Source organism: Eleutherodactylus coqui, chromosome 9, assembly GCF_035609145.1.
Source record: "Eleutherodactylus coqui strain aEleCoq1 chromosome 9, aEleCoq1.hap1, whole genome shotgun sequence".
NCBI classification, from domain to species: Eukaryota; Metazoa; Chordata; class Amphibia; order Anura; family Eleutherodactylidae; genus Eleutherodactylus; species Eleutherodactylus coqui.
The window spans coordinates 122,264,633-122,292,397 of record NC_089845.1 but is presented as its reverse complement, the minus strand read 5'-3'; the positions used below and the strand labels follow the sequence as shown (position 1 = coordinate 122,292,397).

Below are 27,765 nucleotides of genomic sequence, written 5' to 3'. Positions count from 1 at the left end.
CACTTCTGTATGGCCATATTAATGCACTTTGTAATATACATCGTGCATTAAATATGAGCCATACAGAAGTTATTCACTTACCTGCTCCGTTGCTAGCGTCCTCGTCTCCATGGTTCCGTCTAAATTCGCTGGCAGCTTGCTTTTTTAGACGCGCTTGCGCAGTCCGTTCTTCTCCTTTCAGCACAAGCCGCTTCAGTGTGCTCCCCGCTACAGCTCTTCTGCGCATGCGCAGACGAGCCGTCACTGCTCGGGAGCGCGCTGGAGCGGCCATTCTGTACCATCCTCTGTTAGAGGAAGGTGCAGAGCTGCCGAGCTGTCCGGAGAAGCCGCCCAGCTGTCCCGCCGTCCAGCTGTCCCGCCGTCCTGGTAAGTGATGGGCCGGGGGGGCTGCCGCTGCGCCGGTGGCGGGCTGCGCCGGGGGGGGCTGCCGCTGTGATGGGGGGCTGTCGCTGCGATGGGGGGGGGGGGCTGCCGCTGTGATGGGGGGGCTGTCGCTGTGCCGGGGGGGGCTGTCGCTGCGATGGGGGGGCTGTCGCTGTGCCGGGGGGGGGCTGCCGCTGTGTCGGGGGGGGGGCTGCCGCTGTGATGGGGGGGGGGCTGCGCCGGTTACCTGCTGCCTGGCGGTGGGTGACTGGTCGGCCGTGTTCACTCCAGGGGTCCGGTCGGCGGCTGCGGGGCGTCTGGTTGTCAGGGAGACACAGCTGGTAGCGTCTCGGGAGCGCGCACGTCGGGCTGCAGCAAGCGAAGGGAAAAGAGCCGGCGGCCATCTTGGGAAAATTTTTATAAGTTGCTGAAACGCTGGAACGGTAAGTACAAACCAGCTAGAAAAGTCATTTACAGGGGGGCTTAGTAATGTGTGCTTAATTAGGGGGACTGGGCAATAAAAAAAAATCCACTCCTGCCTCGAGACATCTCCTTTAAGGGATATGGTATGCTTCCCTGAAGAGGTGCGTTTTTAGAGCGTGTCAGTGATTTCCTGGATAGCTTTTAGTAGCGCGTTCCAGAGGATTTGCATGGATAGAACTGGCAAATGGTTGTGCGAGTATGACCGAGGTCCTTGTTTAATATTTCCACTATCTTCTGACTTTGTAATCATAGAAATAAACATCCCCAGTCCACAATAAAACCAGTAAAACATAACCTTTAGTGCTATAATAATTGTATTTATGTATTCAAAAAGACAATTGTACAAAATTACCCTAGTAGACTATCAAAAACTTGAAGTGACGGAGCACCTGTCCTTGAAAACAGCAATCTTAATCTCAAACTTGTCCCTAGAAAGCCCTCATAAATTCTAATCATTGGGGCAGAAAAAAGTCTGAATTACACTTCTGACTTTGGTTTGAAAAATTGTGTGACCCCACCCTAATAAGGCGATTAGTATCACATCTGTCCATTCAGGATTAACGTTCTTTACAGCAAACTTGGAAGGGATGAGGGCTGAAGTTGAAGGTAAACACGGGATCGTGCCGGGGATACGGCTGATCATCTGGAATGTGAAATTCAAAGCGTTGCAGTAGAGATGTAAAGATGATGAAGAGATCCATTCTTGCCAGCAGTTCTCCCACACACATCCGGCGACCTAAACACAAAGGGAGAGGAATATCGAAGCTCAAAATCAAGACTTAATAGCCTGAGGAACTAGAGAAATGAACAAATCACCTATAGGATGCTTTAATAGCACATTTGTAGTACCCCAGAGTTGGGGTCCCACAGCACTTTTATAGCCATCTCATGTGGAGTGTGTATGTGTATGTATAGTAAACTGTGTTTAATTATGTGTACCTTAACTGGGCACTAAAGAGTTAAGTCTGGTGTCATTATCTAGCAGTAGGTAACTAGGCAGAATTCACCCTAACCTGCTCTGGTACTTGTCATTCACCCTTAGCTAGTACTGGAATTGGGTAGAGAGAATCCCCTTAGCTCAAGATTGGTTAGTGTGGAGAGTACAAAAGACAGAATGTGGGTGGGGTTAGGAGTTCTGGAGAAAAGGAGTCTGAGCAAGTCTGGTCCTGGAGGTCGGACAGAGAGGAGGTCTAGTCATGGAGTTAACCGGAGGGGGGAGCTGGAAGACTGAGGGAAGTCTTTTTCAACCCTGCTTAGGAAGGAATCTGAACCAAGGCGGACCCTGTGTAAGCTGGACAGGAATCAGGCACCCAAACTGTGAGTTTAACTTGTCCCAGCACAATCAGAAGTTAGTGTGTCCAAAGGAGAGCCTGCACTGGTCCCACAATTCCTCCACAGTGACCACTTAACTTAGTCCTCTCCTAAAAAAAGGAGGCTGCCAGGCTAAGGAATAAATTGTCATTCCACATGCGCAAGAAGTTGCTAGAGAATTTATCGTTTGTTGAAGAAAAGTGTGAAGTTTGTACTCAGTCCCCAAGTTTAAGTAAACTGTGTACCTTCAGTTTTATTGATATTACAATGGACTCGTCTTTTTATTTCATCACGGCAATACACTCATTCAAAAGGCACTAGCTTCACCAAGAACTTACATAGATTACTATTTGCCCTCGCCAAGAATCCTTTTGCAAAACCCCTTGCCGCATGAGCTACCATTTTAAACAGAGTAGCAACCAACGTGACAAGGTCAGAGTTGACGCACCCACTCAAGCTGCTCCCGCCAACTCCTGCTCACTGCACATTCATACCATAGAAGAGATCCCATGAACTAATTAAAGAGGGTTTTGAGAAATAAAACATTGACGGTGGAGATGCAGTCCTGCAAATCAACACAGCAAAGCGGAATAAGGCTGATCAGTATCAGGTGAACATATAGTTGAAAGTTCCGATTGTGCCAATTGACAGTCGCCCACTGTTATCCCTAGGTCAAGCTATCAATGTTTCAGTATTAGAAATCCCCTAGAAAGTGAGAACTTGCATACTTTTTATAGTACTAAAATGATTGCTTTGATTAGTGTTCTGGTCCAAAATCATCTGTAAACAAGTCTACTTGTATCTGCTCCTCATTTGTCAGTACCTGCGGAGAACGGTATGAATGCTTCGTTCTTCACAAACTGTCCTTCCGAGTCCAGGAAATGTTCTGGGTAAAATTGATGTGGTTTCTTCCAAATGTTCTTATCCTTCAAAACTGATGTCAAGTTGGGGATGATTGTGGTACCCTAAAATGATAAACAATTCATACTATATTCTATAGTCTCTACGTATATACTCATACATTTCAGTATTTGTTGACCCCACATACAGTACAAATAAGAGAGGGATCATGGAATCCAAAAGACAACGATAAACTTTAAATGGCGGCTGTTTCAGTAATACAATCGCTTATTAGGAATCAGCCGTACAATCACTTATTAGGAATCAGCCGTACAATCACTTCAGCTCATACAGGTTAAAATGCTGCAAGACAGATTAGGACACTGTAGTAATACTGTTACAACTCACCAGCCTTTACAATTTGCAAGGGGCCATATATGTGATAAATACTAACTCAATCGTGCATATACTTCTCACATCATAGTCACTGTAGTTGCCTACAGTGTCTGAATAGCTATCAGGCGGTCTCGGGCTTATATAGTGGCCCAGAACGTCTATTCTTGGCCACTCAATAAATGTCATACATGTAATGTCTTGTGTAGATGCACTGTGGAAATTGTCTAGTCTCCTACTATGTGTATTGTACTGTACAGCTGCTGCAACTGAGATGTTAATGTCTGCATGAGACTGGCAGATGTCTGCAAAATTATCAATTTATGTCCTGTCATGTGGTATGTGAGACATTATATGTATAAGTGTCTGAGAGCAAGGTGGAGTCTTCTGTCCATCATCTTCTGGGTTCTTGAGTGAGAGTGCCAGCCACATGGGGGTACCTTTAACCCTCATGTGGTTAAGAGGATGGAAGAAAAAGAACAGTTTTCCTGAGGTTTCTAATTCCAGGAACCATTAAAAGAGAGAGAAAGAGTGAGAGAAAGTAGAGTGAAGAAGAGTGACGAGTCCACTGTGCGGAGATCCAAGTCTTCAATAAGTGAGTGTCTGCGGAGTGATCCCTTTCCCCCATCCTCTCAGTGAGTGTTCCCCTTCTAGGAGAGGTACCATACATATAACAAGGACTGTAGGGCCGGTGTCATCCCTTGTTTCCTCCTGGACCTCAAATCTACTGTCTGGCCTGCACTGGCGCGTTTACGCTGCAAAATGACAAAGTTTTCAAGTAAAGTTTACCAGGCCCTGACCATTCCTAGGGACTGAGGAACTTAATTACTATACAGTGTGTGGACTCTCTTTATTACCGCCAAGGTTTCATTCCGGTAGGTAAAGGACAACCGGTATTCCTGTTATATGTATATTGGCCATCCCTCTCCCAGGGGTGTGCAGAAGAGGCACAGCGATGCTCCGGCCGAGGCTGTGTGTGTCTCTCTGAGGAGGAGTCTGGTAAGTGCCACCATGACAGCTTTACCCTCCCAGCTCCTCAGCGTATGCCCCATGTCCGGAATTACCCTAGTGGACGCTGCGCTTACATAGTCTTTTAACGCCTTAGTGACTTGGCCTATTTTGGGCCCAAGGATGCAACAACTTTTGGGGCATTTTCATCTCCAATCTTACAAATGCCATAACTTTAATTTTCTTGGTCGACATGGCTATATGAGGGCTTGTTTTTTTCTGTGGTGAACTGTAGCTTTTACTGGTACCATTTTTTGGGTATATATAATATATTGCATAAATCTTATTAATTTTTTTAGCGAGAGAGAGAAAACATCAATTCCACCATTTTTTTTCTTACATCGGTAATGCAGCATACATGACAATCATTTTTTCTGTGGGTTAGTACGATTATGACTATACCAAAATTTATTATAATATCTAGCTATCCATCCACTTTTGCACAATAAAACCCAATTTTCTTGGAAATTTGTTTTTAGCATCAGTGCATTCAAAGTCCTGTATTTTTTTTTAATTTTTTCATCACAGGAGGAATTTTCTGTGTGAGCCCTTTATATTCCAGGTGTTCTCACAGATCCCCACTGTTGCACCAAGAACCCAGTCGTCGGTCACACCTCGGATCCTACTGCACATGTTGTGTGCTCTGCCTCTAAACATGCACCATCCATTGGGTGCAAATGTACCTTCCCCACCCAGGGTGCACATTTACATGCTGGGGTGGGAAGGAGTTAATTAGCATGCCTTACTGACTCTGTGGGTTGTCAACAGCACTCAGAACTTGAACACTCACATTTCTCGTGGTTGAGTGCTCTATCACACCTTTTAGAAAAATAGTAGAAATGAAAAATATCACATTTCCATGGTGGATTATCTGGCACTCTAATCCAAACAGGGGGCCATAAAATTAATGGCAGTTGGGCGCGTAGTAACAAACTGGGCTGCTGCAATGTTGACAGCACTATCTGTTCCCGATGCTGTCTGCACTGATATTGGGCCCACCCATCAGACGATCAGCAGGGATTCCAAGAGACGACCCCCACCAATCAAGGATTGATAACTTATCCAGAGGATAGGTCATCAATAGTAATAGTCCAGACAACCCCTTTAAAGATAGAAGGATCAGGTGGGAAGTATTTTTATTGGGAAGCTGAACACTAGAACAAGGGGCCATAATCTGAGATTAGTTGGGATTAAAAATCTGAAGCAACATCAGGGAATATTATTTTACTGAATAGTAGAGGTTTGGATCCAACTTCAAGCAGACATGATTGAAAAATCAACAAAAAAAATTCAGGCTGCCTGGGAAAAGCATAGATCTCTCCTTAGAAATAAATAATATAAGGGCAGATTAATGGACCATGTGGTCTTTTCCTGCCACCACTTTTGTATGCATCTATGTTTCAATATACAGACCTGTGGTCTTTGTTAGGGCTCTTCTGCCATGGTAAACCGTTACCACTATTGAGGGGTCTTGTCCTTTACATACTTAGGCTGCACTCACACGAACATATATCGGCTCGGTTTTCACGCCGAGCCGATATACGTCGTCCTCATCTGCAGGGGGGGGGGGGGGAATGAAAGAGCCAGGAGCAGGAACTGAGCTCCCGCCCCCCTCTCTGCCTTCTTTCCGCCCCTCTGCACTATTTGCAATGGGGAGAGGCTGGACGGGAGCGGGGCTAAGTTATCAGAACTAGCCCCGCCCCAGTCCAGCCTCTCCCCATTGCAAAGAGTGCAGAGGGGCGGAGAGGAGGCAGAGAGGGGGCGGGAGCTCGGTTCCTGCTCCTGGCTTTTCCATCCGATAACCCAAGATATACTAAAGTCTACTTTTTAATATTTTCTTCCAACTCTTCTCATAGTTCTCTTATAATACCAATTGCCAAAATGAGAACAAATTGGATTAGCAAATTATCTGGATTATTAGATGGAAGATGAAAGGAATTTCACTGTATATAAAAGGTTTACACTCATTTTTGATAAAATATACTCAACCTTTGGAATATTAAACCCTTGGATCTTGGTATCTCTGTAGGTCATATGGAGCAAAGCAATAGGCAAGATATTCCCAAATCGCTGGACTTCATGGATGACGGCATTGGTATATGGCATTTTGGAATTGTCTTCTACGGTGGGTAGTCTGTCTCTACCAATTACATGATCGATTTCTTCATGTACCTTTCCTGCAAAAGAGCAAATTCAATTATAAATATTAAGTGGTTTCACTGGCGTAACTATAGGGGATGCAGGGGATGCGGTTGCACCCGGGCCCAGGAGCATTAGGGAGCCCATAAGGCCTCTCCTCCCCATATAAGAAGCCCAGTACTATGCATAAAGCATTATAGTTGGGGCCCTGTTACAGGTTTTGCATTGGGGCCCCTGAGCTTCAGGTTCCACCTCTGAGTGGTTTCAATCATCTGTAGTCAACACCTGCACAAAGTGAAAAACTTCTTGAAAAGGAGAAGATTTTGAATGTCCTTTTAGCAAAAGCATGTGTAGACTTAGGGTATTTTTACACAGGATGACTGCAGGTGATAAGCACCCTACAGCCATCCCAACAATTATTGTCCCTGTGCTTTTACATAGGAGCAATAATCGCTCACCGGAGATTTTCCAGCTGCCTACCCCCATTCAGAGATAACAGGCAAGCGTTGGCAGATGAACGACTGCCTGTTTACACCGGTCAACGGTTGCTTGATTGTCCTGTGAGCTGAAAATCAATTGACTCCGACAAGTGATCTATTCTTGCTCACTTGCCAAGTCGGGTTTTACATGGGATGATATTTCCCCATCTACAGGTCATAGAAGAAATTGCTCGGGCTGTGTAAAATTACCCTAATAAAACGAAATCGACAACAACAACAACAACTTGACTTCTAATTCTTACTCTGGATGTGAGGATGAAGTAACATCATTAGGAGAGACCAGCGCAAAGTGTTAGATGTTGTGTCCGTCCCGGCAACAAAGAGATCCGCCATCACAATTAGAAGTCTCTCTTCAGTGAAACTGCTGTCAGGATTGTCTTTATTCTGGGAGCACAGAAACAATAGTGACTGTATTATAAAGGAACTCCTAGAAGTACAGATGAGGCAATGCCAAACTGGATCGCTGCATAGGTGCACCACAAGACCATTGAAATTGACTGGCCGGCACACTACATAAATAGTATAGGAACGATATCAGGGTCACACTTGCCACATCTGTACCACAAGACAAATTAAATATTACCCAGTTCTCATTGAAATAAATGGATTGTCTACATAATAACACGCATGCGCTTGATCCGCAAGAGTAAGAGATGCTGTTTGTAGTCACTCTGCTTTGGTTGGTAGATGAGGATCCTGATCCCAGGTCCTGGTCTGTTAACTAAGAATTCTCAAATAGAGTATATAAAAGTGTATTGACTGGTAGAAATCAATGATATCTATTTTACACACTTACACACACACAACCTATCCCTGGACAGTGACTGCAGGAACTCCTTGGTACAAGAGCTGCTAAGCATAGATCCCCTTGTGTATACTAGTTACCACATCATGCTTCAATGTTGGCCGTGAACGCGGCTGGAGTGGCTGCCCATTGGTTGATAAGGCAGAAGCAGTTGAGCCAAAAACGCACAAGTTAGTGTGGCAGGAGGTGCTCTCTGCTACACTGCTGAGTCCAGGGCAGGGCAGAGCGAGTTTGGATGAAACTTCTTTCTCCCCACCCCTTTTTCCCCACTTGGCACCATCTACATCACGCTCTACATTCCTGTACAGTGCTGACTGCGAATGTAGCAGGAGTCGCTCTCCACTACACTGGCAAGAGGGCAGGATGGCATCGGTCTACCTCAATTCCCGTCACCTAGGTGCTGAGTGCGGACCACAGGGTCCTCTACAGTATGAACAATTAGGTGTCAAGTCTCCCTCTATTGACCCGCATATATAAATGCCTGTGTGTCATGTAATCATACAACCACATGGTAGAAGTATTTTGGTTACAAACCAACACAGTACACGTTAAGGCAGGTTATATATTTATTACATACATGCATGTGCAATTCTTTTGGGGTGGGGGTGGGTCAGTTTTTGCTAATTACTGCTCATTAGAAGGGTCTACAAGCAGATCCCTGCTGGGACCCCCAGCGATCAGCTGTAATCTGTTAGAAAACCAGACAGTAAGAGTTCAAATTTCCCTACAGCACTACTACAGATAGACAAACATTGATTTTTATGGACATTTTCTAATGCTTCATTCTATGTAATACAAGACCGGTCCTCCAGAGGAAGAAATGCTCTTTGTAACCGCTCCTCACTCTGGCCAAGACATGATCCTTTATTAACCGATTCCTCAATAGGGTGTATGGAAACTGGTTTTCTAAACTAGACGACCCCGTTAAATATATTAATTAATACAGAATGTATGCAATATCTTTAATGAATGAACAATTGATGCTAAATATATAATTAGGACTTGTTTACATCAGCGTTTGGATTTCAGTTTTGACTGGATCGATTTTTCTTTCAATATGAAATAGATAGCAAAATGGAATTCCGACCGAATCAAACAAAACTAGAGTTTGTCTCTTTGTTTTTAAAAGGCTGATACATTAAAACAAAAAAGATCATGTTAGTTTGTTTCCCTTTACATCTGTTTTTAATTTCATCTTTCTTCCTTTTTTGCGCGCGCTCATTTAAAAACGGATCCATTTAAAAAGAACAAGAACATAACCAAATGGAAGCCTCTCTGTTCAGTTCCCCATTGACTATAATGTAAAGAAAAAATATGAATTTGTTTGATTTCTATTTTTAAAAGCAAGTAACTCAGACTGCGATACTAGTTTTTCTGTGAAAAAAAGGAAATTAAAGTGAATGGAATTGACCTGGAATGGGACCCAAAATATAATGGTTTTCCATTTTGCAGCTCCTCTGACGGAAACACAAAACAGAAGTCAAAAACGGTGAAGTGAACAAGCTCCAAGTGTAATCCTTCTAGAATAGTTCAATAGGTCAAGAATCCATCAACTATATGATGTGTAGCACTGAATTGCTCTGGCAATATACTTGGCTGCTTGGGGAGTGTTTAGAAGGGGAAAGGAAGAAAGTGAGAGCGAGACGGGGCTGGTAACAGAATATTCCCATTGATGGAGTTAATTTATCACGTTGAACAAAGTAAAAACATTAAAAGGTATAAACCCTGTAGAGATGACTGAACTCTATAAAACAAGAACACAATGATTTCTACAATATCATATACCTACGACTACAGTGTACAGGAGATATTTGCTTACTTTTTCGATTTCCTCAAAAAAGGCATCAATGAAGTCCCTTCGGATTGCCGGATCCCAAGTGTCTCTGTGCTTCTGGACAATTGCTCTTAGGAAATGTAGATAAGTACGTTGGATGCTGAAAAGCTTCTGATGGGGACCAGGCACCTTCATGAGCCATGGGAAGATCTTGTACAACTAAGGGGATAATGTTTGAGATGAGCTTAGCCAATATGTAAATCAACTTGCAGAAAATTCAGTGCAGTAGACCGTATGAAGTCCGATTATTTTTGAGGAGCACATTTCATGCAACACTAAACATTTTCACTACATTCATGTTGGTGGTTTAGTGCTCCCAATATACAAGACTTATGACTGCAAATCCAGGTTCGATTATCAGTGAGGGCAATATATTTGTGAAATAACCCAAATAAGGGATAGCTTCTGTGCTTTTGGGTGGGCTGCATCATATCACAGCCTGGCATAGCCAAGGAATCCCTGTTACTTCCGATGGCTTAGCTACAGCTGGATGCCTGGTTGGACTAAGAGAATGTTCAGTAGACAGGACATCTGCTTTGATCAAGGTATATGGATACAAGAGTAGGGCAGGAAACAGTCTTTACTCCCGAGTGAAGGAATCCCTAGCAACATCACCGATGGTTAGATAAGTGTGGGGTACAGATGGCTAAATGCACCCTTAGAAATGCAGAGACATGCTTAGTAAAGCAAAGTAAACCAAACAATTTAAAGTGTACCTCCAGAGATCCACTGTAGGGCAGTTTCTAATGAATTTGACCTACAGGATGAGGATAAAAAAAAAAAAAAAAAAAAAAAAAAAAAAGCACTACCCTGCCAAGATCAAATAATGTGGTAAATGTTAATATTAATCCTGCATGTGTGACCACTTTAGCTATGGCACTGCCACCAAATAGTAGTGCCACTACTGTCCCACCATAAAATAATTCCTCCCTTGTGATCCCACAGTAATAAGCCTCCTTTGTGCCCCACAGAAATAGTGCCTCCCTTGTGTCCTCTACAATAATACTGTCATCTTTATGGGCTATTTATCAATAAGCCTCCTTTTAGGCCCCGTTAGTAACAGTGCCTCTTTTATTGCCCCCTTCAGTAATAGTACCCACTCCGTGCTGCGCCTGCCATTATTCTGTGTCTGCACTGTTAACAGATTACTGGAAGGCACATTCATACGAGTTAAATCCACTTTGGATTTCAATGCAAACCGCATCAGAAATCTAAGGTTGCTGTGTGTTTCTGAAGTGGATTTTCGTTTAGGCATGGATTCGACCTAGTCAATGTGAAAAATCCACATGCAGATTTTCCAACATGGCTGCATGTTAAGAAGTGAAACCACTGTTTTTCTGCACGTAGATTTCAAGTCCATGTGTAGAAAAAAATCTAGGTGGTATGTACTCTGATGCAGAACCTTATTACAACTAATGGAAGACTTCAGATGCAGAATTTACATAATTCCACTGCCTGGTAGTAGAAATAGCTATGATCACTTTAAAGACCTCTTAGGATATGTGCCTCTGTGTTAATTCAGGTTTCTAATAGAACATGAAAAAAATTATGCTTTGAACTGTTTAATTACTTGCAAAAGTAAGAGGAGATATGATTTGCTTCAGACCTTTACTTCCTCCCGGCAGATATCTAGATATTCACCTGAGTGATAGGCTTTGTTTCAAGTTCGGCTAATTCCTTTAACATATAAAGCATTTTCTGAAACGATGAATCATTGTATTCAAATCTGTCCCCAAATATAATTGAGCAGATGATGTTGCTGATGGCATTTGTAAGCACGATGAAGGGATCAAAGGGACGTCCTGAAGATAAACAGACATAACTAAAATAAGAACAGCTTAACAAACACGTTTCCCCTCTTTTAGGGTGCATTCACACGAACGTATATCGGCTCGGTTTTCACGCCGAGCCGATATACGTCGTCCTCATTTGCAGGGGGAGGAGGATGGAAGAGCCAGGAGCAGGAACTGAGCTCCTGCCCCCTCTCTGCCTCCTCTCCGCCCCTCTGCACTATTTGCAATGAAAGGAGGCGGGACTGGGCGGGGCTAAGTTTCACGAATTAGCCCCACCCCTGTCCCGCCTCTCCCCATTGCAAATAGTGCAGAGGGGCAGAGAGGAGGCAGAGAGGGTGCGGGAGCTCAGAGCACTGCTCCTGGCTCTTCCAGCCCCCCCCCCCCCTGCTGAGAGAGACGACATATATCGGCTCGTTGTGAAAACCGAGCCGATATACGTTCGTGTGAATCCAGCCTTACTTGCGTTTATTAATCATTGGATTATTTTAAATTACCATCATGGGCCTGGAAAGCGGAGCAGAGGTATCCAGCTTCTTCACGTATGCGCTCCTCCATAGATTTCTTTCCCATCCCAAAATTTTTCAAAGTGTATAGTGCGAATCGCCTTTGCTCCTTCCAATGTGGACCATACCCAGTGAATGCAATTCCTGAAGAGGAACAATTATTTATCAGAAGGTTACTTATATTTGAAGAGGAACTTTTATGAAATGGAATGCACTCCAGGTGGGGTGTGTACCTGACTGTAAGAAAAGTAGGTAAATCATTAAAATTACATTGTGCCAGTCTATTCTTGTATTGAGTCATGCTGACAACACTTTACTGAAGTCACATGAAAATATCTGAACAGTGATGTAATTCACAAGTAAACACAGGTATCCAAGACTCGAACTTTGAGCTGTGATCTGTAAAATAGCAGGGTGACAATGTTTACCATTTCCTATCTGAAACTGCCGTGCCGACTAAAGAGACGCTAACACGAGACTGAAGATCTAAGGTGAAGATCTAACAAGCAGAGACTAGTGTTCATTCCCCTAACCGGGGTTTGTTTTTTTTTGGGGGGGGGGGGGGGGGGAGGTACGGGTGCTGTCGTGGAGACTACTGGAAACCCGATTATCGGGTAGGTATAATCTATTTTTTTCCCCAGTCGTCTCCACGACAGCACCAATTGAGACGTACCAACTAAAGTTTTCCTAGGGTGGGATTGCTGCCGAGAGGACTTTGCGGCCGAAGGCCATGTCCTTGTCCTGCTGCACTTTTACCCTATAAGGTTTAAGAACGTGTGGGGTTTCTTCCAGACTGCGGCCTTGCATATCTGCTCGACCGAGGCTGAGCTGTGTTCGGCCCATGACGATGCCACTGCCCTTGTAGAATGGGCTTTAAGAGCTAAAGGGATTTCCTTCCCGAGGGCCTTATAGGACTCTATAATGACCAGGCGGATCCACCTGGCTATGGAGCTTTTCGCTGCTTTACTCCCTTTATTTGGGCCACTGAACTGGACGAACAAGTTGTCGTCCGGCCTCCAGTGGCTTGTCGCCTCTATGTAGCTTAGGACTGCTCTCCTAACGTCCAGGCAGCTTAGGGTTTTTTCTTCCTTGTTTTTAGGTTTACTAAAAAATGAGGGGATTATGTCTTGGGACCTATGAAAATGTGATACCACTTTTGGCATAAAAGCCAAGTCCGTTTTAAATACTAATTTGGTGTCCGAGATTTTCAGGAACGGGTGGCGAATGGACAAGGCCTGCAGCTCGCTAACCCGCCTTGCGGAGGTGATGGCTACTAAGAAAATGGTCTTGATAGTAAGCATTTTTATGGGTAGTGCTTCGATCGGCTCGAATGGTACCGCTGTCATGGCGCTTAGAGCCCAATTAAGGTTCCAGTCTGGAAAAAGATTTATGGGTCTAGGCCTTAATCTAGTTGCTGCTGCTAGGAACCTGTTGACCCATCTGTTGTCTGCAAACTTTGTGTCACATATGGCGTTAAGGGCTGAGACCTGGACCTTCAGGGTGCTTGGAGAGAGGCCCATCTCTAGGCCCTCCTGCAAGAACTCTAAGATTAGAGGGATGTCCGGGATAGAATCCCCGCGATCCCTTCCCTGTCTCCCTGAGGCAAACCTTCTCCAAACTTTCTGGTAGATAAGGTGGGTCGTCTTTTTTCTGCTGGACATTAACGTTCCTACTACCCTCTCTGAGAATCCCTTCTCTCTTAGTGAGGATTCCTCAAGAGCCATGCTGTTAAGTGGAGCTTGTCTAGGCTCGAATGGTTCAGTGGCCCCTGCGATAGAAGATCCGTCCAGGTAGGAAAGGTGACTGGGTCCTGGACGCTCAATGTTGCTAGAAGACCGAACCAGCTTCTCTTGGGCCAGAAGGGGGTCACCAGGAATAGTGTGCATACCTGGGTTCTGAAATGTTGTAAGACTCTGGGGATCAGCGGTATAGGAGGAAAGGCGTACGCCAGCCCCTCTCCCCAGTCTTGGCCTAGGGCGTCTACTGCTGTCGGCCGATCTCCCGGCCGGAGGGAGAAGAAGTGGCTTACTTTAGCCTTTTCCCTGGTTGCGAACAGGTCCAATTGTGGGGTCCCTCACCGGTTGGTCAGGATTCTGAACACCTCCAGGGAGAGAGACCATTCTCCTGGGTCTATTTGCCTCCTGCTCAGAAAGTCCGCTTTTTGGTTTAGCGTCCCCTTCAAGTGGGTTGCCGTGATCGAAAGGATCCGGCCCTCTGCCCAGTGAAAATTTTTCTGTGCGATGTTTTGCAGGGCGGGAGATCTTGTGCCCCCTTGGTGTCGTATATGGGCGACCGCGGTGATATTGTCTGACAGTATCTTTATATGCTGGTCCCGTAGCGAGTTCCTTAACTGCTGTAGGACCTGCCATACGGCCTGTAGTTCCCTGTAATTTGAGCACTGTTCTTTTGTCCTTTGAGGCCAGGGGCCCTGAAAGAACTGGTTCCCCACATGCGCTCCCCATCCCCAGGCGCCTGCGTCTATTGTGATGTGAGTGGCTGGGTTTTGTAGCCAATGAACCCCTCTCCGCAGTTTCTCTGGGGATGTCCACCAATGCAGGGATGTTTTCACCGTGCTTGGGATGTACATTCTTGTCCCTAGAGAGGACTGCCTCTTGTCCCATGTGGATAGGGCTGAGGCTTGCAGGGCTCTGGTGTGAGCCTGGGCCCATGCCACTCCTGGAATGCATGATGTCAAGCTTCCCAGGAGAGACATGGTTTCCCGAATTGTGCATAATCGTCTCCGTAGGAAGGTCTTGACTAACCATCGGATTTTTTGTATTTTTTCCTCGGGTAGACAGGAGCATTGCGATTCTGAGTTGAGCGTTATTCCCAGAAATGTCTTCTGCTTGTCGGGATCTAGGCTGGATTTTTCCCAGTTTATGATCCATCCTAAGGATTGGAGAAGTTCTAGCACTATCCCCAGGTGTTCCGTTAGGAGTTCTCTGGACTCTGCTATTATTAAAATATCGTCCAGATAGGGTCCTATAATAGTACCCACTTCTTCCTCAGGTAGGCGGCTACCTCTGCCATAATTTTGGTGAAGATTCTGGGTGCTGAGGAGATCCCGAAGGGCAGGCATCTGAATTGATGGTGCTCTATTCCCTTGCCCATATCCACTGCAAACCTTAGGTATTTTCCGGGACCCCTCGTGGATCGGTACGTGGAAATAAGCATCCTTTAAATCGATGGATGCCATGTAGGCTCCTTTGGGAATCAACTTTATCGTTGAGGCGATGGACTCCATCTTGAATTTTCTGTATCTGATGCAGGTGTTCAGAGGCTTCAGGTTCACTATCATCCGCTGTTTCCCGCAGGGTTTTCTTACTAGGAAGAGCCTGGAATAATGGCCCTGGGTTTCCTTGTCTTGCGGTACGGGGGATATTGCGTTTAGTTGTTGCAGGTCCCGAACGCTTGGCCTTAGTAGGTGTAACTGTTGTTTGGAGCCTCTCGTGATAATGAATTTTCTTCTGGGGAGGGACACCAGCTCTATCCGGTATCCCTGCTGTAAGATCTTTGGGATCCATGGGCCTTCACAAATCGCGGCCCATTGATCCACAAAGCTCCCCAGCCTTGCCCCTACGGGGATGGCGTCAGGGTCTCTGCTTTGGCTCCCCCTGGTGGGGGTTAAAGAGGATGTTCCTTTCTCTGCCCCCCTTGGGGTAACTCCAGCGGCCTGTCTTGCTCTTGCCTCGGTAGGCTTCGGGCTGTTGCACTGGGGCCCGGAAGAAGGTCTTCCCTCTCTGTGGCTTTTCTTCCAGGAATCCCTTCTTTTTGTCGGCCGCCTTCTCTAGAATCTTGTCTAAGTCCGGTCCGAACAAAAACTGGCTGTAGAACGGGAGGGCACATAGCTTATTTTTTTGAGGCTAGCTCGCCTGACCACAATTTCAGCCATAACACTCTTCTGGCTGAGTTAGAGCGGGCTGTAGCTTTCGCCGAGAGTTTGACAGTTCCGGCCGCGGCGTCCGCTAGGAAATTTTTTGCCATACTCCACTAGTCCCCCGAATATCTCATCTTGTAAGGTACGTGGTTCTCTGGGCTCTTCGATTTTTAGCGTAGCCCTGACTGACTTAATCAATTCCGTTAAGTTGTCTTGATGGAATAAGTATCTTTTGTGGCCCTCATCATCTGAGGACTCCTCGGCCACCTGTTCCTCTTGCTCCGACCTGATAGAACTCTCGGAGTCGGAAGGCTCGTTGGGAATATACCTTTTTCTGGCGTTTCGCTGGCGGTGCCAGCTGTGACGTTAGGGCTGATGTAACTTCCTCCTTCACCAGCTTCCTAACGTCCTCCATGAATCCATGAATCCCCCCGATTCCTCTCTGACTAGCCTAGCTACGCATGCCTTGCATAGAGGCCTCTGGTACCTAGCTGGCAGTCTCGTCCCGCATTCCACGGGGGGGGGGGGGGGAATGTCTTTTTTATCCCCCTGACAAACAAAGCATTTTTGCGGGTAAATATGCAATTTTTCCATATACAACATACTGGATATATGCATTGTATTTTTTGCCGCACTGGCTACTTACGGCCGCTGAGGCTGAGGTTTCAGCTGTCTCTGGGGCTGGAGCACTCATTTCTGTACCGGTGCTGCAGACACCCTGCGACCTGTAGTGCTGGTCTGTTCTGGCTTCTCTCAGGTTCCTACATTTTTTAAATTTTCGCGCTCCTGCGCTAAGCCCCGCCCCCTCCTGATGCAGACACGATGATGTCATCGTGCTGGATACGTGACGCGGCGCCCTGCCCCCCGCCATCAAAGGGCTTCCTGGAGTGCCGCGCTGTAACTCTGCAGGGAGGACGAGGGGGACTGAGGATCCCGCTTTGTACCCCCCATGAGGAACCTGGCCCGGGGGTTACCACCCCATGTGGCGTCCCGGGAGTCGTCTGGCTTGGAAGGGAGGACAGGCTGACCCACTGCCCTCCGATCCGCCTGTAAGTAATCCTAGCTGGCTTCTCCACCAGCTCCTCTCAGAGATCCTGCCTCCTGGCAGGACAGGAAGACACTGAGGAAAGTGGGGGAGGGGGGGAGCTTTTAACCTCTCAGTATGTTCCTGTCCTATCAGGAGGAGGCAATCTCAATTGGTGCTGTCGTGGAGACGACTGGGGAAACCTTCTTTCCTCTAGACGCAGAGGGCACCCCTTGTTACAGTCCTGGGTATAAACAGATCATGGGAGAGATCTTGTCCCCTGATATATTTAAGTGTACAAAGTTATTAGGTAATCTTATTTCTTAAACTAATTAACTGCAATTTTGATAACCTCTCTAGGTATTGTAGTCCACACATTCCATTTATTACTTTAGTTGCCCGCCTGTGTTCAAGCTCTGATATGTCCTTGAGTACCGATGCCCAAAACTGTACACAATATTCCATGTGTGGTCTGATCAGAGACTTGTAAAGAGGAAGAACAATGTTCTTATCATGTTCCCCTAGACCCCATGATCCTATTTGCCTTGGCAGAAGCTGACTGACACTGGTTGATCCAGTTAAGTTTCCAGTTAACTAAAACCCACAAGTCTTTTTCATGTCAGTGTTACCCAGTAATTTCCCATTTAGTGTGTAATGGTGACATGTATTTCTTCTGCCAATGTGTATAACCTTACATTTATTAGTGTTAAAGCCCCCAACTTATCCAAATCCTCTTGCAACCGCCTTGTATCGTCTCGTGTTAAAATCTTTACATAGTTTAGTATCATCTGCAAATATTGGTTTTTTACTGTCCAATCCTTCTACCAGGTCATTGATAAACATATTAGAAAGAATAATACCCAATACTGCCCCCCTGTGGTACTCCACTACTAACAGTGACCCAATCAGAGTATGCACCATTTATACCCACCCTCTGCTTTCTATCACTGACCAGTTATTTACCCACTTACACACATGCTCACCCAGACCAAGCATTCTCATTTTATATACCAACCTTTAATGCAGCACAAAATAAAACGCTTGGGAAAAGTCCAGTCATCCAAGATCCAATGACTCCCCACTCCAGTCTAGAAGTTAACTCTATGTAGAAACTGATCAGATCGGTTTGACAAGGGTGACCCCTCATCAACCCATGCTGATACAGAGTTATGCAGCTAACTTCCATAAGGTACTCCAGCATAGCATCTTTTAGAAACCCTGCAAACATTTTACCCACAATAGAAGTAAGACTTACCGACCTGTAGTAGTTTCCAGGTTCACTTTTTGACCCCTTTTTTTAATTTGGGACCATATTGACTATGTGCCAATCCAGTGGAACAGACTAAAGCACTATAGAGAGTCCTTAAATATAAGAAAAGACGGTCTATCGCATTACTTAATTTCCTTAGAACCCAGGGGTGTATGCCATCGCGACACAGCAATTTGTCTATTTTAATCTCAGAGACAGTGTTCCCCAACTCCAGTCCTCAGGGACCGCCAACAGGTCAGGTTTTCAGGATTTCCTCAATGTTGCACAGGTGATGTAATTATTGTTGGTGCCTTAGACATTGCCACAGGTGTTCTTACCATAGAATATCCTGAAAACATGACCTGTTTGTGGTCCCTGAGGACTAGAGTTGAGAACCCCTGTTTTAAGGTGTATCTGCACTTCTTCCTAAGATAAACTGGTGACATTTAGTGGAGAGTTTACTTTATTACTTTGCATCTCATCTGACATTTCATTTTCCTCTGTGCATATACTAGAGAAACAAATATTTAATAGATTTGCTTTCTCCTCATCATCCTTCTTCAATTTTTCCTTACATTTATTTATTAAAAGGGCCAAAGACTTTCAGTATTAGGCCGGCTGCACACGGCCGAGACGGGCTCTGCTGCGGAATTCCGCGGCGGAGTCCATCACGGCGCCCCCCCCAGGAGACCCCATACTTACCTGCAGATCTGGCGTCCTCGCTCCCGCATGACGCTTCCCCGCCCACCTCCGCCGCGTCATGTGACACGCCCTCCGTGTCATATGACGCGGCGGCGGTGGGCGGGGAAGCGGAAGATAGCGTGAACGGACGGCTTCCATTGACTGAAATGGAAGCCGTCCACGCGTACACCCGTGGCAAATAGAGCATGCCACGGGTGAGGGCGGGTGAATTCACGGTGCGGAATTCCGTGATGGAATTCCGCACCGTGAGCCCTGAGCTATTAGGTTCAATAGAACCCAATAGCTGCGGGCAACGCACCGGATTTCCGCCGCGAATTACGTGGCGGAAATCCGTTCGTGGGAAGGAGGCCTAAATCTTATTACTACTTATATAGTTGAGGAACAGCTTAGGGTTAGCGTTACTCTCTTTGGCAATAAGTCTCTGTCTCCACCTTTGCTGCTTTTTACATAACTTTTTTCCTTATAGGTTTCTAGTGCTTCTTTGCTGCCTTCACATTTTAGGAGTTTACATCCTTTACATCTTTATTGAGCCAAACTACTTTTCTCCTACTCCCAATTCCCTTATTCTTGTAAGGCCAGGCTCACACAAGTGTAATTTAGTTGTGTATTACGTGTGAAATGTACATACGCATAATATGTGGTGAAGAGAGTCAATGAAAGTACATTGATTCATTCACATTTGCATATATTCTTTGCGTATAATACGCACCTAAAAAAGAAGGCAGCACATTCTATTTTACCGCGTATTATATGCGATAGAGCCTTATTGTTCTTTATGGGTGCATACAAAAACGCTGTACACACACACACACACAATTGCATATGTACCGATTTATTTATTTATTTTTTTAATGTTGCTAGGAAACATGACTTTAAAAAGTTGAAAAAACAAAACTGGGATGCCAGTGCATGACAACGTGCATGAGATACACTGTCATGCACAGGCACACGCAATCACAAACGGGGTGATACGCAGCTCCACACGCAATGCAAATATGCAACGTGCTCACAATTCGTACAGCAGTATGCTGTTCAAGGACTGCATACATGCCATAAGATGTACACTCGATGGCATTGTCAGTCATGGAGCACATGCTAAATGGGCATTGAACAGATAAATTAGATGAAGGTAGTATATGCAAAAAATTCAAATAGATAAGCAGTTTCCTTATCCTAAAGCCCCATTTACACACAAAGATGATAGTTCAAAATTCGTTCAAAAGATAGCTTGAATGACAGTTTGAGCGATCATTTTGCATAAACTACTAATGGGCACTGATGTCCATTAGTAGCTTATTAGCTTCATTTGCTTGTAAATGAGCCTCCCTTCGCTGTATCAGATAACAGCGGGTGGTCTGTTATCTGCATACAGCTCCATTGTTCTCCCGCAGGACAGCAGCTAAAAACAAGGTTATCAGCGCTCCCTGCTATCAGCTGGACGACGAATGATGGTTTTCATTCTGGACTTAAAATCATCGTTCACCTGAAAAGCAAACAATGGCAACATTTACCGCTTAAAAGACATCGTTTGAACGCATTTTGAGCGATAATCGTTGCATGTAAATGGGGCTTAAATCACACACCTAGAACACACTGATGACCTATCACATACCGTGCAGGAGAACTTTGCACGACGATTAGTCAGGTTTGCTTCTGTTACCAGAACAAACAAGAGTACTGTGTAAAACAGCGCATTGCACACATTGCAGCACCGCTCTTGGATTGCGTTACAAAAAGCTGCTGACAGGTTCCCTTTAACCACAGTGCGATCTGGAGCTAAAAACTACAGATGTAAGACAGTTGAATTTGTAATTGAATACTTTCTTTTGTGCATTGTGGTAGCTCACTGCCTTAAAATGCCTCAGTAGATGTCTATGTGATTTATAGATATGTTCACATTCGTCTAAGTGCTTATAGACAGAAGTTCGTAGACATGTTTGCAATTGCCTAGGACAGGGTGGAGAATAACTGGAGGATTTTATGAGCGAGTTTGTAAAGAGGGTAAAGGTTATGTTCACCTTGAGGTATAGTTGCATACATCTGCCATTAAATAAACGTAGGATATACCATACGGTATATTGTCTTTTTGTATATTTACATTGGCTTTCAATACAGTTACAGGATCTTAATATATACTGTCTAAAAGCAGAGTCATAACAGCAAGGCTTTTACCGAGGCCAAAATGTGTTTTCTGTCCTAGCACTATACCCAATTACCAAACCAAGGCAAAGTGGCTTGCTTGATATGCCCCCAACAAGGTATGCCCCGCCAAACCTAGACAAATACGACATGATTATTTTAATGTTTCGGATCAGTAGTCTCTAAACTTTTGCTCCCCAGCATTTGGAGTTCTACAACTCCTTGCAGGTCCTTACATCTTGCAGAATTCAGACCCCTTTTAAAGATTCAATCAAATAAGACCCCTTTGATATTCCTGTGAGCTGTTCTACCATATGTCCATATGTCAATTTTCATTTGAAGGAAGGATCTGATCTCAGTACAAAGGAAAGCGATAATATTCTCTTAAGGCAATTGTAGTGGTGTACCGGCAGAGACACAGAAGCAGTATGTCAGTCCGACGCAGGTGATCACGGGATTGGTGCATGCACCCTGTCATTTGGTGCCAGGAGCTGACATGTTAACATACATCTGCTGGTGTGGAGTAGGATTGTTTGGCAGGGAGGTGGTTTCTGCAGCCAATCTTGTAATATAATATATATCTCCTGGCTCCTCCCTTCAGAGAATGCCGATTCCGCTGCATGGTGGAGTTTTGGTCCGGTGCACACCCTCTTAGTGCCATCTCAGTCAGATACTGCCCTGGTTTTCTTACTAACTTCTTGATATTGTACATCTGCTTCTTAGTACTTTTGTACCTATTATTTACATCTATTGTCACCGCATTACTATCTATGAACAGCATAAGTAGCCCCCAATGTTCAGGATGCGTGGCTGCCCTTGTCAGGGTAATTGCCCTGCTTTTAGGCATGGTTTATCCGTATTAGTACGATAGACTAAGATTTCCCTTACCCCATTGTTTAGTTTCATTATTATCAGTTTTGTTCTCTGAGCTTTCTAACAATGTGTATATCCAGTCTGGACAACTTTTACGTCTGATCCAGACAATGTATTTTTGGTGTCCATCTCAGCAAATGTGACAGCAATGTTTCCCTTCTGGTATGTGCCGAGATCCAATCCGACCTGTGCTCAAAAAATAAGTATGGGAGAAAGAATGTATACTGCCAGGACAAGAAGTCAGCAAAGTAGGGGTCTGCACTGGCAGCAATGAACTTTAGACCTTAGCCGCTCCATACTAAAACGGAAGCTTCCATTATTTATAGGCCAACAGTCCATTCAATATGTGTCCCATTGACCATTTTGAATGGGCGTGGTGGGCTTCTTAAAGCCATTGCCTTAGACCTGAAGAAACGTGGTCTCTACAAGAGTGGCTAACTTTGTCAAAAGTTTAAAAGGGGGTGGATAATGCTAATTAATTTTCATATATAGATACAGACACTTACCAGTATGCAATCCAAGGTGCTCAAACATTGGTATGGAGGGTCTGTCAGCGGTGTCCTCGGATTTTGTGACCAGCCCCTCTTTTACAGCCTCATACCCGTTTAACACAACGGAATTCTCAAAGAATATCTGCAGGCTGAAGACTTTTCCATACCGTTTCTCCAACTGTAACAACAAAAATTCAGCAGTTACGTGTCTATACAACATATTCCTGATGGAGGCCTGGATGCAGAGATGGGCAGAGACCAGGTATACCTCTACATGGAGTAGGGACAAGGTCAGTCAAGTACCTTTCATAAGGCCCACAAGATGCACTGCAACACATGGGAATTTTGCAACAAAAGCCTCAGGACCAGTGGCGTAACTATAGAGGATGCAGGGGATGCGGTTGCACCCAGGCCCAGGAGACTTAGGGGGCCCTTAAGGCCTCTCTTCTCCATATAGGGAGCCTAAAGCATTACAGCTTGGGGCCCTGTTACAGGTTTTGCATTGGGGTCCAGAATCTTCAAGTTATGCCTTTGCTCAGGACTACCAACTGATTTTCATGTGGAATTAAAAATCACTTTGATCTGCCTGCAACTATGTATCAGAAATCCACAGTTGTACTGCCTGTGTGAGGGGGCCTAACGCTCCTTTTGTTTTCAGTGGGACTGCTCACACAGGCACAGAAAGACGGTCGATTGCCATGCTTTTCATCGAATAGCTGTGATTGGCTGAGCCAGCGCTCGAGAACCAATCAGAGCAATCTCATGCTGGAGGTGGGGTTTTCAATCCCCGTTACCAGCAAGAGATGCTCTGTCGGTGCTGACAACGACACAGAGGTCTGCAAGAATGCCGGAGAGCAGCCGGAGGAACCCGGACGGCAGCTGCTAGGCGAGTATTGTTTTTGTTGTTTGTTGGTTTTTTTTACAGCTTCTTTGACTACATTTTCAGCTGTGCTCAGCATATGAATGAGATTTCTTGAAATTCTGTTCACCTATATTGTAATAATCTGCATTTTTTTCCAGCATGCAAATCTATGCCAGGTAACATGCAGTGTATTCCTTATGTGAACATATACTCAATTGGGTGTAACTGGTAGACATTGTATCCTTAAGGCCGGAGTCATATGAACGTATTTGCGTGCGCACTATGCAGAAAATAGAACCCGTTGATTTCAATGTGTTCGTTCACATTTCAGTCGCACAAAAATACACATCTTGTTCTATTTTCCTGTGCAACTAAGTGGCCATTTCAAAAAAGTACAGTAAAATACACATTTGCACGTGCCAATATCTAATGCCCATTTCACAAAAATGTAACACAAACGTGCATATGCCCATGTGAATCTGGCCTAAATCAGATGTTCTACACAAATCTAGATTGGTATTCTGCTGACAGCATCTTCTGAGCCTACATGCCCTCCCATATCGCATCTTGTATCCAAGCTAGAGGCAGTACAACAGGGTACTAGTGCCTACATGCCCACCCGTATCATATCTTGTATCCAAGCTAGAGGCGGTACAACATGGTACTAGAGCCACCATGCCTGCCCGTATCACATCTTGCATCCAAGCAAGAGGCAGTGCAACAGGCTACTAGAGCCTCCATGCCCCCCTTATCGCATTTGTTATCCAAGCTAGAGGTGGTATAACATGCTACTAGAGCCTCCATGCCCACCCATATCACATCTTGTATCCAACCTAGAGGCAGTACAACAGGGTACTAGAGCCTCCATGCCTGCCTGTATCGCATCTTGTATCCAAGCTAAAGGCGGTACAACAGGTTACTAGAGCATCCATGCCCTCCCATATCGCATCTTGTATCCAAGCTGGAGGCAGTACAACAGGGTACTAAAGCCTCGATGCCCGCCTGTATCACATCTTGTATCCAAGCTAGAGGCAGTACAACAGGGTACTAGAGCCTCCATGCCAACCATATCACATCTTGTTTCCAAGCTAGAGGTGGTACAATAGGGCAGAGGCGTAATTTGAAGCTCCCGGGCCCCAATGCAAAACCTGGAACGGGGCCCCCAACTATAATGCTTTATTCATAGTACTGGGCTTCCTATATGGAGAAGACAGGCCTTATGGGCCCCCCAAGGCTCCTGGGCCCGGGTACAACTGCATCCCCTGCACCCTCTATAGTTACGCCCCTGCAATAGGGTACTAGAGCCTCCATGCCCACCCATATCACACCTTGAATCTAAGGTAGAGGCAGTGCAACAGGGTACTAGAGCCTCCATGCCCACACATATCACATCTTGTATCCAAGCTAGAGGTGGTACAACAGGGTACTAAAGCCTCTATGCCCGCCTGTATCACACCTTGTATCCAAGGTAGAGGTGGTACAACAGGGTACTAGAGCCTCCATGCCTGCCCGTATCTCATCTTATTTCCACCTTCTAAAAAGGTTGTCTACATGGTAGGTAAGGCCATAAGGACAGGCTCACAGGAGCAGCGCAGATATCCACAGTGGAAGACCTGCAATTGATTGCGGAAACAAATTGCATAGGTCATGTATGCGTGTGGCTTTCCGTGTGTATGTTTAGCGTATCTTTCCCGCGAAAGAAAGATCGCAAGCCGGGAAATAGGCGATTCCTACCCGCAAGTGTGAGTGAAACGGAAAAAGTCAATGCATTTCAATGCCCACGTATCATGCGTGCGCATGGCGATCGCAGAATCCTCAATTCAGATCCATTCGTGTGAGACTCCCCCTAATGGACATGTGGTGCAGATCTTAATGGAAACATTTCACATCTAATAAGCACCATCAACCAAGTTTTGGTGCTTAAAAGGACAGGGAATGTAGAGTCCATGGGTGTGCTTCTTAAAACTTACCCAGCTCCCCATTCCCCGCTCGGTCTAGGAGCGCAACTATTTTCTTCAGTCAGTCCATAGGCTCACATACTGTTCTCTATCAGAATGTACACACACTGACTGAAGAAGAAGAACAGGAAGCCAGGTAAGTATAAGAAGTACACCCGTAGACTCTACATTCCCTGTCCTTGAAGCACCATGGTGCTTATAAAATGTGGCAAATTTCATTTAAATCCACAGCATGGCAATTAATGCTGCGTATTTTCAGTGCACATTCCACCCATGAATACATATCCTTAGGCCTCTTTCCCACGGGCGACAGCGATATCGCCGCTACAAAAATCGCAGCTTTGTACACACGATTTTGTAGCGTCAGTGATGCCTTTTTTTGTGAAAAATCTCGTACTGCAACGCTGCCACCTGCGATTTTCTCACGTGATTTATCACAAGAAAGTTAATAGCAGTTTCTAATGTTCAAAAGGTATTGCACAGCATGAAAATCGCAAGGACGTGCTGTGCAATGCGATGAACAAGGAAGCTCCATAGGGAAACATGGGCTACAAACAAAATAGCACATAGCAGCAATATGCAGCAAGCCACGATTTTTTTTCTAGCAACATAGGATCAGTGAAAACATTGCTAATCATTGGAAAGCAGTGTTTAATAGTGCTGTTAAATCACTGGAAACAAAACAAAGAAAAAAAAACAAAAACAAAAAAAAAACAATTTTGTAGCATGTGTGAAAGCGGCCTAAGGTTACCTGTCCACGAGCGTAGCGTTACCCTGCGGCAGATCTCTGCCACGGGAGCAGGTGAAAGCTGACAGCTCTCCGTGCTGAGCCTATTTGACAGAGAATCGCTATGATTCTACACTTGTGGACGCCAGCCCTGCGCTTTCCATAGCAACGTTATGGAAAGCTTCAGACAGCGTGATTCGCCTGGTGATTTACCGCCGGCAGATCATCACCCGTGGACAGGAGCCCCTACTCTCAGATGAATTCCCACATCCCTCACTCAAGTTCAGCACGATCATTCTTACAAGTTTACCTGGGATAAGCTCTCAGGTAAGTTGTTGAAGTCCAGTTGGAAGGTATTTCCCACCAAGGGCAGAGGGAAGGGTCCTGGGGGGTAATTATGTCCCTTTTTATTCTTCATCCAGTAAATGAGTAGAAAAAGCACAGCAACAGCAAGGCCTATACAAGTAGCATTCCCAAAAGGCAGCAAGAACGATGGGACAGACAAAAGCTCCATGTCCAAGTGTGATCTCAGCTCTGATAGCGTGTTGGACTTCCTTCTAGAACTCAGCAGTGACCCTCATGTAATAAGGCGGCAGGCACTTCGGGGTTAAATCTCACTACTTGTAGTCTCTACGTCTTGTTTGCCCTTATTGTCTCTAGTGCATTCTATCAGCTACACAGTGACGTATAAGGACTACAGCAGCGCCGCTCTTCCTTTCTGGATCCGTTCCCAGCCCAGCCCTTACAGACTGGATGACATTTCTCTGCCAGATGTTGCGGTTACTCTGCTGGTGAGCAGACGGATACTAGTAATCCAAAGATAAAGGAAATCGCAATTGTTACTTAAGCATCAAACCCACAAGGTGTGTTCTTATGTATCGACTCCGCTTGTCAGGCTGGAATCTTGTGGAATCTGTCAGTCTTGTTCAGTCCTCGTTGCACCACCGCACCCTGCTGCACCAGCAAGTCAATGATTAACCTCTTCCCCAAATCCAGGCTCTGTAGCTCTGCACCTGGTTCCCATGTGTTAAAGTCGTTTTCTTATTATTTTCTGCTGATCACTTGTCTGCAGGATAGGTCAACCATAGATGATCGGCAACGGTCCGCCAGTTTAGCTCCCCAGTGATCAGCTGATTCCCAGCGCCATTGTCACAATGGTCAATGCAGTGCCCCCTGTTGGCAGTGCAGGTGCAGCTTCCATTGAATTCAATGCAATACCAACCCAATCTGCTGTGCTATTCCCGCGCTGAGGGCTTATGGGGGTATATCGGTGGGTTTTTTTTACCCCCGGCCGATATACGATGCCCCTCTCTGCAAGGGGAGGAGGCGGGATAGGACGGGAGCTAGTACAATGAGCTCCCGCCCTCTCTCTGCCCCTCACCACTGTTTGCAATGGGGGGGTGGAGCGTAGCTCTGCCCCTGTCCTGCCCCTTCCATTGCAAACAGTGGCGAGGGGCGGAGAGAGGGTGGAGAGGGAGCAGCAGCTCAGTGCACTAGCTCCCATCCCTCCTTCTCCCCTTGCAAAGAGGGGCAGCGTATATCTGCCGGGTGTGAAAACCCGACCGTTATATGCCCGTCTGAATAACCCTTAAGGGCTCCCACCCACTGGCGATATTTTCTCCACTGCGATGCGATTCTAAAGTTAAAGTCTCGCATCGCAGTGCGAGAAAAAAAATCGGCATGATGCCGGGATATCGGCATCACGCCAACATATCGCCAGTCTTTTAAATGGGGCCAGCGGCACTAGCCCCATTGAAAAGAGATGGAGAATGCCGTGGACTTCTGCCACAGCTGTAACAGCTGTCACAGCTGTGGCAGAAGTCCCCGGCATTCTATTCCATTGCTTTCAATGGGATTGGCACTCCCATTGAAAGCACTGCTTTCTGCCAAG

The 27,765-nt window shown here is 45.6% G+C and overlaps 1 protein-coding gene across 2 annotated transcripts; it reads right to left on the bottom strand.

Moving 5' to 3' along the window:
• Nucleotides 1–1,142: 1,142 nt before the first annotated feature.
• LOC136578396 (cytochrome P450 2D15-like) lies at nucleotides 1,143–26,759 on the bottom strand. 2 transcript variants are annotated; one of them, XM_066578439.1, is made up of 9 exons: nucleotides 26,185–26,759; nucleotides 22,343–22,505; nucleotides 11,964–12,116; nucleotides 11,318–11,478; nucleotides 9,662–9,835; nucleotides 7,280–7,421; nucleotides 6,388–6,575; nucleotides 2,981–3,122; nucleotides 1,143–1,582 (listed from the first exon to the last, which is right to left on the bottom strand). In XM_066578439.1, exons 1-9 carry the CDS (start codon nucleotides 26,386–26,388, stop codon nucleotides 1,404–1,406), a joined length of 1,506 nt encoding a protein of 501 aa, XP_066434536.1. In that variant the 5' UTR covers nucleotides 26,389–26,759; the 3' UTR covers nucleotides 1,143–1,403. The 2 variants fall into 2 exon arrangements, with proteins under 2 accessions (XP_066434536.1, XP_066434537.1); XM_066578440.1 differs by lacking the exon at nucleotides 26,185–26,759 and adding an exon at nucleotides 25,160–25,213.
• Between the last annotated feature and the right edge of the window lie 1,006 nt (nucleotides 26,760–27,765).